This window comes from Molossus molossus, unplaced genomic scaffold (genome assembly GCF_014108415.1).
Source record: "Molossus molossus isolate mMolMol1 unplaced genomic scaffold, mMolMol1.p scaffold_m16_p_8, whole genome shotgun sequence".
Classification (NCBI taxonomy): Eukaryota; Metazoa; Chordata; class Mammalia; order Chiroptera; family Molossidae; genus Molossus; species Molossus molossus.
In genome coordinates this window covers 30,986,802-31,000,323 of record NW_023425402.1, presented here as the reverse complement: position 1 = coordinate 31,000,323, position 13,522 = coordinate 30,986,802, and the positions used below count along the sequence as shown (strand labels likewise).

General features: G+C 36.3%; 1 protein-coding gene across 1 annotated transcript in view; it reads left to right on the top strand.

Annotated features, from left to right (window-relative positions):
* Positions 1–13,522, top strand: part of EYS (eyes shut homolog) — a 1,629,530-nt gene that overhangs the window by 518,444 nt on the left and 1,097,564 nt on the right. Inside the window, 1 exon segment of the mRNA XM_036248740.1 lies at positions 12,918–13,055. Coding sequence (XP_036104633.1) covers positions 12,918–13,055 — 138 coding nt within the window.

Sequence of the window (13,522 nt, the reverse complement as noted above, 5' to 3'; positions counted from 1 at the left end):
AGGAGAAGGTCTTTTAGACCTAAGCAGTTGTTTTTATTTATTAGAAAAGGCAAAGATCGATATACATAAAAATATAATTTGTATTAATTAAATTTAAAAGTTTTGCTTACCAAAGACACTATTAAGAAAATAAATAGTTAAGCATGAAAGAAAATATGTGCAAACATCTATTTGACTAAAGACTTAAAAGCAGAATATACATAGAACAGCTATAATTAAATAATATGAAAGCAACAAAACACTGAAAACAATGTACAAATGACTGGAACCAACCTTCAGAAAGCAAGATCTGCAAATTAAAATGTCTTGTCATCATGAATCATCAGTGTAGAGCAAAATTACCCTGATGGTAGATACTCCTCCAAAGTGTCTAAAGTTTAAAGAGAAATTGTCGAGAATGTGAAGCAATTAGAATTCTTATATTAATGATAGAGAGATAGTTTGATAAAAAAAAAAATTGAAAAAAAGTGATAAACAGTTTGGAATTTACTTTTAAAATTAAACATATGCCTAACATAAGAGCAGCAATAGACGCCTAGGTATATATGAAAGTGAATTAAAAATATTTGTCTACAAATACCATTTACAAGACTGTTTATAACAGTTTTATTCATAGTAACTCAGACCTAGAAACAAGTCAAATGTATGTCAACATGAAAATATACAAACAACTAGTGATATGTACATGCAACAGGCTATCACTCAGAAATAAGTGGGATCAAACTACCGATACACAATGCTGAATAAAAGTGATAGACAAGTCCAGCCAGTGTGGCTCAGTGATTGAGCATCCACCTGTGAACCAAGAAGTCGCTGGTTCAATTCCCGGTCAAGGCATTTGCCAGGGTTGTGGGCTCAATCTCCAGTAAGGGGCATGCTGGAGGGCTGACTGACGTTTCTCTCTCACATTGATCTTTCTAGCTCTTTCGCCCTCTCCCTTCCTCTCTAAAAAAGCAATAAGTACATATTTTTTTTTTTAAAACGAAGCACAAAAATGAGAACTTATTGTAAGAGTCCACTTATGTTATCTATTAAATAGGGGAGAAATAAGAAAAGTGGTAGTTTCCAGGAAAAGGGTTGACTGAGAAAGGAAATGGATACATTTTCTGATGTACTGAAAATGTTCTAAATCTTAAAGGAGTACATATGAGTTGAAAAGTTTATACATTTGTAAAAACCTAATATACACTTAAGATTTATTCTGTATAAATTTTAGCAAAAAAGATTTCTTTTCTTTTTTTTTTTTATCCTCACCCGAGGATATTTTTCCATTTTTTGTACAGATAGAGTGGGAGGGAGAGAGAGGAAGGGAGAGAGAGAGAAACATCGACATGAAGGGACACATCGAGTGGCTGCCACCCGCACGACCAACCAGGGCCAGGGACAAACTGCAACCGAAGTACGTGCCCTTAGCGGGAACCGAACCCGGGTCTCTCCGGACCTCAGGCCGACGCTCTAACCACTGAGCCAAACTGGCCAGGGCCAAAAAAGATTTCTTATTAGTAGTTTTGCACTCTGCAGTTATTTGGTTAGCAATTCTTTAACATTTTTCTGTGTATGAAAGCCTAAAGCTAATTAGTAAATATGTTAAGACAAATGTATCTAGCTTTCTCACTGTTGGAGAAGAAATTTATAAATATGGGAGGGAAAATTACTAAAAGGCACCTTGTGGTATTAGCTATAAATTGGAACTATGAGGGTGAATTCATGGTTTTTAGTAAGTACACAGAGAAACATAAATATAACCATATATGTACATGCATTTATTTATTATACTGTACTGTACTATACTATATAATACTATACTATACTGTACCACACTATATAATACTATAATAACTATACTATATAATACTATACCATATAATGTACTATACTATACTGTACTATACTAAACTAGAATGTGCTGAGTGGTGGATGAAAGTGCATATATTCGCATGAATCTTATTTGTGTGTATCTGCATGTATATCTGTGTGTATGCACAGATATAAAAATGTGTGTAAATGCATACATGTTTATACATATACATATTGATCATTGAGCAATTTTTTCACCGAGATCTTGATTTCTAAACATCATTCTTAAAGGACCCGTGGCTTTTTAGAGAAAAGACACATTTCAAGCCTGAGGAAAGGAAAATATACGATAAAGCATAACAATGGTTTTACGTTAAAAATAAAGTACTCAGGGATTCCAAAATGGCAGTGGAGTGAATGGAAGCTACACAGATCATCTCCCAGAACCAAACTGGGATTAAAATGAAAATAAAGACAAATCATCAGGAAAAAAGCAACAGAAAAGCAGCTTAGAGGACCACATAACCAGGGATACTAACTCAATCCTGGTAGGCTTGCAGAGACACGAGAAGGGAGCCCACGGTCCGGTAGTGGCCTTAGCTATGAACAGAGCCCTCAGGTTAAACTCCCAAGCGGCTCCACAGTGCAGAGCCAGGACAGGGCCTAAAATAGCCACAGCCACTCACCTTGGGCTCCGGCAGAGGGAGGGCAGACTGGACTGGAAATGTGTGGGGACATATGGGATTTGAAGGGCACTCAGACCTTTGGTGAGTTGCAACCACTGAGGAGAGTGGTCATCTTACTCCTTCCCAGGGCTCTGGGGAGAGGCAGCAGCCCCTTTCTCTGAGATTCAACCCTACCCAGTGGCCATTGAAATGCAGATTGAGGCCCATTAACAACTAGCATCTGCCCCCATCCTATGGAAATCCCCTTACTCTGAGCATCTGAAGGAGTTTTTCATTTCACTGAGAATCCAAGGCTCTTCAGGTAATCTCTACTGATAGCCTTCAGGCAAAAAGCTAGAGGATAACTGTACCATCCCTTGGCTAGCAATTCTAACCAAGAAAGTAAGACTTTACAGTGGTGTATAACTTGCGTCCTCCCTGGCTTATATAAACCCAGTCGAGGGAGCCACAAACAGCAGAACACCAACACCCACAGGGAAAATTTAGCAGGCTCCAAAGCCCACTGTGATAGCCAAAATGGTGAAACACAGAAACAAAAGCCAAATGAAAGAACCTCTACCAAAGATGAGATAAATGAGGTGCACTTAAGCAAGTTAACAGAACTAGAATTCAGAGCCATGATCTTGAGGAAGCTCAACAGCATGTGTAAGGACATGAGCACCATGAGTAAAGACATAGAAATGTTGAAAATCAACCAGTTGAAAATTAAAAACCACCAAGAAGATATGAAGAATGACATATCAGAAATAAAGAACACATTGGAAAGTCTAAATAGCAGAGTAGAGGAAGCTGAGGACCGGATCAGTGAATTAGAAGATAGGGTAGAAAAAATCCAGTCAGAAAACCAAAAGGAAAAAATAATTAAAAAACAGAAAAACAGCTTAAGAGAACTGAGGGACAAGTGGAAATGTAATAACATTTGCATCATAGGAGTCCCGGAAGAAGAAGAAAATGAGCAAGGGTTAGAGAATATATTTGAAGAAATAGTGACAGAAAACTTCCCTAATTTGGTAAAGGAAGAAGTCATTCAAGTTCAAGAAGCACAGAGAGCCCCAAGTAAGAAGAAACCAAGCAGGCCCACACAAAGACACATAGTAATCATAGTGCCAAAAATTTAAGACAAAGAGAGAATCCTAAAAGCAGCAAGAGAGAAGCAACAGTTTACCTATAAAGAAAACCCCATAAGGCTCTCAACTGACTTCTCAACAGAAACACTACAGGCCAGAAGGGAATGGCACGAGGTAATCAAGGACATGAAAAACAAGGATCTGAATCCAAGACTACTCTACCCAGCAAGGCTATCATTCAAAATAGAAGTTTAACTAAAGAGCTTCTCAGACAAAAAAAAAAAAAAAAAAGTCTAAGGGAATACATTAGCACCAAATGAGCACTGCAAGAAATGTTAAACGGACTGCTGTAATTAGCAGAAGAAATAGGAAGAAAAATATAACAACAATAAACAAAAATGGAAATAAATAAGTACATATCAATAATCACCTTAAATGTAAATGGATTGAATGCTCCCATAAAAAGACACAGAGTAGCTGATTGGATAAGAAAGCATGACTCATCTATGTGTTGTTTACAAGAAACCCACCTCACAACAAAAGACTCACATAGGTTGAAAGTGAAGGGATGAAAAAAAAATCTTCCAAACAAATGGAAAAGAACAGGAAGCTAGGGTAGCAATACTCATATCTGATAAAATAGATTTAAAAATGAAGACCATAACTAGAGACAAAGATGGCCACTACATAATATTGAAAAGATCTATCAAACAGGAAGATATAATCTTGATAAACATATATGCACCAAATATAGGAGCACCAAAATATATTAAAAATCTTCTTGAAGACTTCAAAGGAGAAATCAATAGCAATACAATCATAGCAGGGGACTTCAACACCCCACTGACATCACTGGATAGATCCTCTAGACAAAAAATTAGCAAGTAAACAGAGACTCTACATGAAGCACTAGACCAAATGGATTTAATAGATATCTACAGAGAACTACACCCTAAAACTACAGAATTAACATTCTTCTCAAGTGCACATAGGACAATCTCAAAGATAGACCACATGTTAGGACACAAACGAAGTCTCTACAAGTTCAAGACTGAAATCATATCAAGCATCTTCTCAGATCACAATGGCAAGAAACTAGAAATCAATTGCAACAAGAACATGCAAAGACATTTGAAACATGAAGGCTAAATAGCATATCACTAAACAATGAATGGGTTACCGAGGAGATAAGGAAGAAATTAAAATCTTCCTGGAAACCAATGAAAATGAACACACAACACAAAATCTATGGGATTCAGCAAAAGCATTTCTGAGAGGGAAGTTCATAGCACTACAAGCCTGCCTCAAGAAACAAGAAAATTTTCTAATACATTATCTAACCTCACAACTTAAAGAACTAGAGAGCAAACAAAAAGAAAACCCCAGAACAAGTAGAAGGAAGGAAATAGTAAATATCAGAGCAGAGATAAATGACATAGAGTCCAAAAAAACAATTCAAAGGATCAATGAAACAAAGAGCTGTTTTTTTTTTTTAAAGATATACAAGATTGATGGACCCATACCTAGATTCACCATGAAACAAAGAGAGAGAACCCAAAAACACAAAATCTGAAATGAAACAGGAGAAGTAACAACTGACAGCACAGAAATACAAAAGATTGTTAACTACTATCAACAATTTTATGGCAACAAATTCGACAATCTAAGCAAAATGGACAAATTTCTAGAAACACATAGTCTCCCAAACTGGACCCGGAAGAGATAGAAAACTTGAACAGACCAATAACAACTAAGGAAATTGAAGATGTAGTCAAGCCTCTCCCAGCAAACAAAAGCCCAGGCCCAGAAGGCTTCACGGGGGAGTTTTACTGAACATTCGAAGCAGAACTAACACCCATTCTCCTCAAACTATTTCAAAAAATTCAAGAAGGAAGACTTCCAAACTCGTTTTATGAAGCCAGCATAATTATAATTCCCAAACCAAAAAAGACATTACAAAGGAAGAAAACTACAGGCCAATATCCCTGATGAACACAGACACCAAAAATACTAAACAAAATACTAGCAAATCAGATCCAGCAATACATCAAAAAAAAAAAAAAAAAAAATCACCATGACCAAGTGGGATTCATTCCAGGGATGCAAGGCTGGTACAATATCTGCAAATCAATAAACGTGATACACCACATAAATAAAATGAAGAATAAAAACCACATGATCATATCAATAGATGCCAAGAAAGCCTTCGACAAAATCCAGCATCCATTTCTGATAAAAATGCTCAGCAATGTGGGAATAGAGGGATCATATCTAGACATAATAAAGGCCATATATGAAAGACCTACAGCCAACATCATACTCAATGGGCAAAAATTAAAAGCATTTCCCTTATGAACAGGAACAAGACAAAGATGCCCACTTTTGCCACTCTTATTTAACATAGTACTGGAAGTCTTAGCCACAGCAATCAGACAGGATGAAAAAATAAAAGGACTCCAAATAAGAAGGAAGGAAGTGAAACTGTCAGTATTCGCAGATGACATGATACTATACATAGAAAACCCCAAACACTCCATCAAAAAATTACTAGACTTAATAAATGTATTTGGCAAAGTAGCAGGATACAAAATTAATGTCAAAAAATCGACGGCATTCTTATACACCAATGATGAACTCACAGGAAGAGAAACTAAGAAAACAATCCCATTTACCATTGTGGCAAAAAAAATTAAGATACCTATGACTAAAGTTAACTAAAGAAATAAAGGACCTATTCACAGAAAACTACAGGTCGTTGAAAAAAGAAATAGAGTAAGATATAAAAAAGTGTAACACATACCCTGTCCATGGATTGGAAGAATTAACATCATTAAAATGTCCATACTACCTTAAGAAATCTATAGATTCAATGCAATCCCCATCAAAATACCAATGACATACTTTACAGAACTAGAACAAATACTTCAAAAGTTCATATGGAACAAAAAAAAAAACACTTCAAACAGCCACAGCAATCTTGAAAAAGAAGAACAAAGTTGGAGGGATCACATTACCAGATTTCAGGTTATACTACAATGTCACTGTAATCAAAACAGCCTGGTACTGGCACAAGAACAGGCAGATAGACCAGTGGAACAGAACAAAAAACACAGAAATGGACCCAAGGCAATATGCTCAATTAATATTTGACAAAGGTGGCAAGAGCATACAGTACAGTAAAGATAGCCTATTTAATAAATGGAGTTGGGAATATTGGACAGCTACATGCAAAAAAAATGAAACTAGACCATCACCTTACACCATACACAAGAGTAAACTCAAAATGGATAAAAGATTTAAATGTGACTTATGAATCCATAAAAATCCTAGAAGAAACTGTAGGCAACAAAATATCAGATATCATACACAGCAGAATTTTCACTAATACATCACCTAAGGCGACAGAAACAAAGGAGAAAATGAACACATGGGACTACATCAAACTCAAAAGCTTCTGCACAGCAAAAGATACAATCATCAAAATGGAAAGGCAACCTGCTGTATGGGAGAGCATAATTGCCAATGATATATCAGATAAGGGTTTAATTTCCAATATATATAGAGTGCTCATACAACTCAACATAAGGAAGACAAAGAACCCAATTAGAAAATGGGCAGAGAAACTAAATAAACACCTCTCCAAACAGGACATAGAAATGGCTAAGAGACATATGAAGAAATGCTCAACATCACTCATCATCAGAGAGATGCAAATTAAAACAACTATGAGGTATCATCTTACACCTGTCAGAATGGCTGCCACCAACAAATCATCAAACAAGTGTTGGCGAGGGTGTGGAGAAAAGGGGACTCTAGTACACTGCTGGTGGGAATGCAGACTAGTACAGCCACTATGGAAAACACTATGGTGTTCCCTCAAAAAATTAAAAATTGAACTTCCATTTGACCCAGTGATCCCACTTCTAGGAATATATCCTAAGAAACCTGAAACACCAATCAGAAATAATATATGTTCCCCCATGTTTGTAGCATCACTATTTACAATAGCTACGATCTGGAAACAGCCCAGTGTCCATCAGTAGACGAATGGATAAAAAAGCTGTGGTACATATACGCAATGGAGTACTATGCAGTTGTAAGAAAGAAATATCTCTTATCCTTTGAGACGACATGGAGGGACCTGGAAAGTGTTATCCTAAGTGAAACAAACAGAACAGAGAAAGACAATTATCATATGATCTCACTTATTTGTGGAATATAATGAACATAACAGTCTGAGGAATGGGGTAGTCCCAGAGACGTGAAAGTGGGTTACAGACTGACAATCCCCAGAAGAGGGGTTGGTGGGGGAGAGAATAACCACAGAACTGATATGCATGTATGCATGAACAATGGACAGGGACAACAAAGCTGAGGACAGGGCGGGGAGGGAGGGGTGGGTAGAATCAGTGGGTGGGGGGGAGGAGAAACATCTCTAACAAAAATAAATTAATTAATCAAATAAAAAATAATAAAAATAAAAGATTTGAATAAAATAAAGTACTCAAAGAAAAGGAGAATTTATCAAATGAGTATAAAAGGGTCAGTTTGAAAAGAGCTTCCACTTGACTAAATTATAAAAACAAAAAGAGTATTAAAAGAAATAATAGTTAATTGATTTAAATCCATTTAACATAATAGACTGAGAAATAGGTAAATGCTGGAGGACACATAAAGAGGATGCTCTTTTTATTATATCAGGATATCAGCTAAGATATATGAAAGTAATGGCAGAGTTATTAAATTATCCATGATTACTAGAACTAATTGGTGATGATTTGTAAGAGATAGGATATGTCCATAGTCTCAAAATAACTCTCCAAAAATTACTTAAGTCTAAAAGGACAAATTATATGTTTTCATTGAAATAACATTACCTATGTTGGAAGAAACTCATAACATCCCTGAAGTGATGTACTGGGGATACTGGTTTACCTCTGTTATATTTCTTTCAAAGGCATACAAAACCTGAATTTAAATAAATGACAGTAGATAAGCCATGATTGATGGCCATTTTATAGAATCACTGCCCTGTAATCTGCAAAATGTCAAGATCCAGAAAGACCAAAAAAGGATAAATAACTGTCCTAGACTATGTAAATTATCATGTTCTATACCTTAAATATATTCAATTTATTTTAAAAACTATAAATTCTAATATATGACCAATATTTGTAAAATATATTTATATTATTTACCACTAGTAAATGTGGGTTATGGGAAAATTAAATTTTCAGTTTTATAAACATCTACATACGCTTAGAGCTTTTAAAATAATATATTTTAATACATTTAGTATTATCATAAAAAAACTTGATACTAAAATTGTTTCATACACTCAACAGTAACATACTATTTTGATGGATGCAAATTTCAATTACAGAAAAAATAGTTCAGTTAAATATACATTTCTACTACCAATACATTTTCCGTGGGAATTTCAGCATTTGTGATTTGTGAACTGATAACATAGTTGTAAAAGGAAGGTAATGAAAATAGGTTTATAATTTTTTCTAACTATGGGTAAAAAGTAAAATGATTATTACTTTCTTTTCTCAGTTTTAAATTGCATCACCGGCATATGATTTTCAGTAAAATTAAACCTCAGGGAAAAATAAACATTTGATGTTTTCAGAATACAACTTGGAAATGAAATGTGATTCTCAGTGTGAGGAGGCCACTACCACTTTTTTTTTTTTTGCATTTTTTTGTTGTTGTTGTTGTGCAGATAGAGTGGGAGGGAGAGAGAGGAAGAGAGAGAGAGACAGAAACATCGACGTGAAAGGGACACATCGAGTGGCTGCCACTCGCATGACCAACCAGGGCCGTGGATAATATGCAACCGAGGTACATGCCCTTAGAGGGAACTGAACCCAGGTCTCTCTGTACCGCAGGCCGACACTCCAACCCCTGAGCCAAATCGGCCAGGGCATTTTTTTTTTTCCACTACCACTTTTTAAGGAAAGGTTTTAAAAGCTTCTCACTATACACAAGTCCAAGTCGTATGGATCAGTAAGCAGTTTACAATCTTGTCTCAACCTTCAGAGATATTATTTCAATTGGTGAATTGAATGTAACACCTTCTTATTTTCAGTCACATGTTAACATGATAACGAACACTATCACATTAACATTAACATCTTTGACATTGAGATTCATTTTTACAATGTTCATATTTTAATCACTTTCTCAGAATTTAAGTGCCAGCTCTTGCCCCATCTGTTAGTCCCCTGAGATGGCCACTGCTAATAGTCACAAACTTAGAACACCCCACATTCATTATTTTATAGTTCTGGGGAGCAAGAAATCTGAAATGAAGGTGTTGGCGGGACTGCATTCCTTCGGAAGACTTCCATTTCCTTGTGTGTCTCAGTGTTACTTCTAAGACCCACCTGATGAACCAAGATAATCTTGCAAATCAAGATCTGTGACTTAACCATTTGTGCACATTACTGTTTGCCATATAAAGCAGCTTTCACAGGGCTCAGGAGTTAAGGCCTGGATTTCTTTCCAGGGAGCCATTATTCATTCTACCACACTATCCTGAATGGTACATGAAAAAGGTCTCTTGAAGTCAGTGGCATGTTACAAACAATGAAATGAGGAAATGTATCTCCTTTCTTCCTGCATCATGATCCATTCATACTGATTTACTTTCAGTTCCTTGGGTTTCCTCACCTCTGGTCTTTATCTCCGTGGAGAAAGCACTCCCATCCCTTCTACGGCCACATGGTCCACATGTCTTGCCTTGATAATGTGCAGCAATTCTTTAGGACTCATTTTAATCATATCTCCTTTGGGAGCTGTCCAATAATTCTTTAGGACTCATTTTAATCATATCTCCTTTGGGAGCTGTCCAATTTAAGATGCCTTTGTTATCCTTATACTTGACTGTACTATTCCTCTATATAGCAAGTTATCACAAATTTAGCAGCTCAAAACAACACCTATTTATTATCTCAAATGTCTGCAGGTCAGAAGTCTGGCAATGGCTTAGTTGAATTCTCTGTGGTCCCACAAGGTTTAGCTAATCTGAGACCCAGGTTCCTCTTCCAAGTTCTCTGGTTGTCAGTAGAACTTCATTCCTTGCAGCTTTAGCACTTTGGTTTGCTTCCTTACTGGCTGTGTTCCGAAAATGCTCTCAGCCCTGAGGGGCAATGCCAATCCCTGCCACGTAGCAGGTTCCAGAACACAGTGTTCATTTTGATCCTTCCAGGCAAACAGAATGCCTTTGACTTCTTTGAAAGTCTCTTCTGGTTTGGTTAGAGCTACCCAAGACAATGTCTTTTAATTGATTGAAAGTCATCTGATCAGACGACTTTAATTACATCCACAAATCCCTTCTGCAGTATAATGTTAACTACCACAGCAGTAACACTACATCATATTCACAAGTCTCACCCACACTGAAAGAGGATTCTACAGGCCATGTGCGCCAGGGGGATGGGAGCATGGAGGCTGTATTAGGATTCTGCCTACATCAATGACTCTCAGCATAAAACACTGGCCACATTTTCTCCTTATTATACTACACTTGTTTACATGCTTGTATGAATCCCTCATTGCTTACAACCCCAGCTTCTGCCACAGTGATTGCCACAGACTAGAGGCTCTTTGAATATTTGTATGATAGATTAATGTACAAATCAGAATGGTATTGAGGGTACAGTGTACTCATAGATATTGTGTAAAATAGTATTCATAAGTGTTTTCTCAAATGTGGGTATGAATTATTGTTCAGCAACCTAATGGATCATATGCATGAGATTATACATAAAGGGACAAGCTAAAATAGCTTCCCACTAGCAAAACAAAACAGTTATTCTCACAATTAAATATTTAGAATTTGGTCCATTAAGAGGAAAGGGTATGCATGAGGACTTTTATTAAGGACTTTTTTTTAATGTTTGTGGTGGATTTTTGCTCAATGCAATTTCTTCTCCTATTTTATAAAGAAATATACTTTCATTAAATTAAAATATTGTCCAGAAATACCATTTGTAATACACTTCAATCTCATAATGGCTTACGGATAAGGAACCAACCTTGTTTGTATTTAAATTCTCCACATTAGTTGCTATAGCTCTTGCAAAAAAAAATAGCCACTTAATAGATTTTTTAATTGAAGAAAATATTTATTGCTCTTTGGAAGTAGTTTTGTACTTTTGTTTATGTTTTTCTTTTTACTGTTCTTAGTAACATAAACTCTCAGATGTCTGTTCAACTTGGTACAGTTTCTATTGCTCTTCTTTTATGGACATTAACTGTATCGTTTTGGGTCCTTCACTGTATACATTGTTATGTCTTCAGAAGTTTCTAGCCTTCTCACAGATTTTGTGTTTTGTTTTGTCTTGTGATTAAAGTTGGGAGAACCGTAGGGATCCTGAGGTTTTAGAATATCTCCACCTCCCACTGCACTTTTAAACTTTGAAAACTTTACCCATATCTCAATTCTTCTTATTATCCCCTCCTTCCTACGACTATTACTGAGGAAACCTGAGCAGTTAAGGAACTTGATTACTGGACATTCTTCTCTGAGGTATTCAACCAGGCACTTTTGGAACCTATGTGTATGCATATATGCTATGTATATTTTGATGAATGAAAGCTATTATTAAATGCTTTCCAAATAACTACTATCCACATATTTTTACTATGCCTGGAAAACTGACATCTGAACAATGATTTTGTTTCGATGACAATTTTATGTTATTTACCCTTCGCTTTTTTTGGTATGGATTCCCTTATTTCAGGCCTTATTATTATTATTTTTTTATATCCAAATATCTGTGTACATTTCACCCAGTGACAACCACTTTATCTAATGACATTTTATGAGTACAAATTAAAACTTAATTTCAGATCTAAGGTGTTACACTTAAGATAAAAGGCCTATTAAATTTTTTTGTTCATTGTTTACTTGTTTTGAGAATAGCAACAAATCCATCAAGCTAAGCTTACAGTGATAGCAACTTAGGATAGCAGTGTTTACTAGAAAGTAAAAAGTAAACACTGATAGCATCAAATCATTAATGATGTACTTTCTTAATTGCAATGTCTTCAGAGAATATTGTTGAACAAGAATTGAAAGTATGAAGAAACAAAATGGTATTTAAAAATATATATATTGCGCCTGCTAGTTCTTTCTTCGATGAAGCATGTAAATTATAAATAATATTTCTTTCTTAAATCATATATAGAAAGAGAGAGAGAATCACAACGATAATATGCAAGAGAATTATGTCTTTGCCAATAGACTGAATTGAATGTATTTATGCAGAAACACGCCAGGTCATTGACAGCAGTTTGTTCATTACACAAGGATTTGTTCATTATACAAGCACTAAGTCTGATTCTTTCCTTTTAGGTCCTTACTGTGAATGTGGACCTTGTGAGGCTAGTAATCCTTGTGAGAATGGAGCCGTGTGCAGAGAGAAAATGGATCTGGAAATGTTTCCCCTTGGGTACCGGTGCCAGTGTGGGAAAGGCTGTGCAGGTCCATGCTGTGAGATCAATGTCAGCGAGTGCAGTTCCAGGCCTTGCCCGATCGGATATTGCTATGACAGGAAGTTCACTCAGCCACAGCAGCCCTTGGAGCACAGTCTGACTTAGAATCTGATGCAGTAATGGAATAGCTCAGGATGCAGCCAAGATTAGTTGCTGACTTTACCCTGCCTTGAATATCAAAGTCAAGGCTGATTATTTTCTGTTTTCTTTTTTTCAATCTCCACCAAAGGATATTATTTTCCATTGATTTTTAGATAGAGTGGGAGGGAGGAAGGGAGAGAGAGAGAGAGAGAGAGGTAAGACACACAAAGATTGGTTGCCTCCTGTAAGACCCCGACCAGGACTGGGGATTGAATCTGCAACCCAGATACGTGCCCTTGACCGGCAATCAAACCCATGACTTTTTGTTCCTTGGGCTTATGCTCTAACCACTGAGAAAACTGGCCAGGGCAATGCCAATTATTT